This window comes from Larus michahellis, chromosome 2, assembly GCF_964199755.1.
Source record: "Larus michahellis chromosome 2, bLarMic1.1, whole genome shotgun sequence".
NCBI classification, from domain to species: domain Eukaryota; kingdom Metazoa; phylum Chordata; class Aves; order Charadriiformes; family Laridae; genus Larus; species Larus michahellis.
In genome coordinates, this window is record NC_133897.1 from 169025520 (window position 1) to 169028418 (window position 2899).

General features: G+C 53.7%; 1 protein-coding gene across 1 annotated transcript; it reads left to right on the forward strand.

The window, feature by feature from the left end:
- Window positions 1-2584: 2584 nt before the first annotated feature.
- LOC141738472 (feather keratin-like) lies at window positions 2585-2899 on the forward strand. The gene has a single exon (XM_074573688.1). It carries the CDS (start codon window positions 2585-2587, stop codon window positions 2897-2899), a length of 315 nt encoding a protein of 104 aa, XP_074429789.1.

Consider the following 2899-nt stretch of genomic DNA (forward strand, 5'->3'; position numbering starts at 1 on the left):
TCCAAGCATGCAGTCTCCAACACTCCTCTGAAGAAATGGTTCCCCTTCTTAACCACCTTCACACTGAAAAAGCCTTGCCTTCTCTTCCAAAGAAATGGCATGTCTTTTCATCTTTCTCCGTTCACACTTGCCCTGGCCATGGGCACCCTGAGAAGAGTCTCACTCCCCTGTCCTCATTCCCTCTTCTCATCGGTTCACCTGGGATAGAGTTGACTTTCTCACTAGTAGCTGGTAGAGTGCTCTGTTTTGCATTTGGGATGAGAATGCTGTTGACAGCCCACTACTGTTTTCAGTTCTCGCTAAGCACTCAAGGCCTTTTTTGCTCCTCGCACCGCCCCACCAGCAAGTATGCTCAGAGTGCACAAAATGCTGGGAGGAGACACGGCCGGGACAGTTGACCAGAACTCACCAAAGGGAGAGTGCATGCCGTAGTGACGTTATGCTCAATTCATAATGCTGGGGGAAGAAGAAAGGAGGAGGGGGCACTTTGGGAGTTATGACATTTGTCTTTCCAAGAAAACATCACGCATGATGAAGTCCTGCTTTCCTGCAGACGGCTGAATTCCTGCCTGCCCATGGGAGGTAGTGAAGCAATTCCTTGGTTTGCTTTGTTTGCATACACAGCTTTTGCTTTACTTATACCGCTCTTTTTCTCAACGCACACATTTTTTCTCTTTTCCTCTTCTGATTCGCTTCCCTATGCCACCGTGGTGGAAATGAGCGAGTGGCTGTGTGGTCCTACTTGCCAGCTGGAGTTCATCTCCCATACATGCCATTCAGGATTCAGAGACATCGATGACACCTCCCTTTCAGGTCCTTGCCTCCTGGTTGATAAACCTCCCAGCTCGCTCAGCTTCTCCTCGGAGGAAGGGTGCTCCAGTCCCTTCAGCGCCTTTGTGGCTGTGCACTTGACTTGCTCCGCTATGTCCATGGCCTTCATAAACTCATAGAATCACTGGGGTTTGGGAAGACCCTTGAGATCATTGAATCCCACCCTTAATCTAACCCTACCAAGTCTACCACTAAAGTGTCCCTAAGTGCCAAGCCTACTGTCTTCTACAGACCTCCAGTGATGGTGAGTCAACCATTTCCCTGGCCAGCCTCTTCCAGTGCTTCACAAGCGCTAGCGTTGCAAGGAATTGTTGTGACCCAAGTGCAGGACCCAGCACTCAGCCTTGTTGAACTTCATAACATTGGCCTCGGCCACTTGATCCGGCCTGTCCACATCCCTCTGTAGAACCATCCACCCTCAGGCACATCAACAAACCCACCCAATATGGGTCACCAGCGAACTTAATGAGGGTGCACTCGATCCCGTCGTCCACATCGTTGATAAAGATATTAAACAGAAGTGGCCCCAATACTCAGCCTTGAGGAACACATCTTCTGACCAGCCACCACACTGAATTTAACTCCATTCACCAGAACTCTTTGGGCATGGCCACCCAAACGGTTTTTTAGGCAGTCAAGAGTATGCCCATCAGAGCCATGAGCAGGCACTTTCTGCAGCAGAATAATGTGAGAAACAGTGTCAAAGGCTTTAGTAAAGTCAGGCTTAACAACATCCACAGCCCTGCCCTCATCCACCCGCTAAGCGGCTCTCCTTGTCAAAGGACGAGATCAGGTTAGGCCAGCAAGACTCTTCATAAAGCCACGCTGACTGGGCCTCATCACCTGGGTGTCCTGTATGTGCCATGTGATGGTACTCAATATGACCAGCTCCATAACATTTCAAAGAACCAAGGTGAAACAAAGAGGCCTTTCTCTCTTATACTTACCAACAAGAGGGGCACCAAGGCACCCACAAAACACACCCAACGGGAAAAGCCAGCCTCAAAGACAGCTGTAGTCAGCTGGGATCAAGGCCGGGATGGAGCAAATGCAGGGGAAGGGGCAGCACCTCATGACTGCCACACCATCAAAGTGCACAACAGACAGGGCTGCGAGGAAACGGGGGCCCCTCTTCGCAACACACCCACAAACCACACCACACCAGTGCCACGGCATGACCTCACTGAACACACCCCACCTCCCCTATGCTTTAGTCCCGTCTTCTTTTCGACCTCACAAGCAACAACAAAACCAAGTCTTTGGCCTCTAATATTGGAACTTGAAAGCTGCCGGCGGTGCCAACTGGACACGTCCTCAAGTGGAGGACACGAAAAGGGAGTGATGTGGGAAGGAAATGACACCCCACCTCATTACTCGCCAGGCTGTGGCATGCAAGAGCTGCTTCCTGCAGAAAACCATCATGCGCAAAGCCTGTCCCACCCCTCCACGACCAGCATAAAAGCCAGCCCAGCGCCTCTCTCCCTCACATACTTCTCCTCACGCCTTCTCCTCCACCCTCAATAAGGTGAGCCTCAACCCCCTGACCCTCCTTCTCCTCACCCACCTGGCCCCTCTCCTCCACCACGCTCTGCCCACAGCCCCAACAGCCCTCATTCCTCCCCACCACCACACTCGCCACAACCCCACACCAGCCTCCACACTCCCCCACCCTCCTCCAACATCGACTCTCACACCCCCACCACCCTCACCTTTCTCAACACCCTCTCTTCCAGGGAAACTCCACACCACACACATGGCCTGCAACGACCTCTGCAGCCCCTGCGGACCCACCCCGCTGGCTAACAGCTGCAACGAGCCCTGCGTCAGGCAGTGCGAGGCCTCCCGCGTCGTCATCCAGCCACCCACTGTGGTGGTCACCCTGCCAGGACCCATCCTCAGCTCCTTCCCCCAGAGCACTGCCGTCGGATCCTCTGCATCCGCTGCCGTGGGCAACGAACTCAGCGCCCAGGGAGTGCCCGTCTCCTCCGGCGGCTTCGGCTATGGCTACGGCTTTGGCTTGGGAGGCCTTGGCTGCTACGGTGGCAGAAGAGGCTGCTACCCCTGCTAA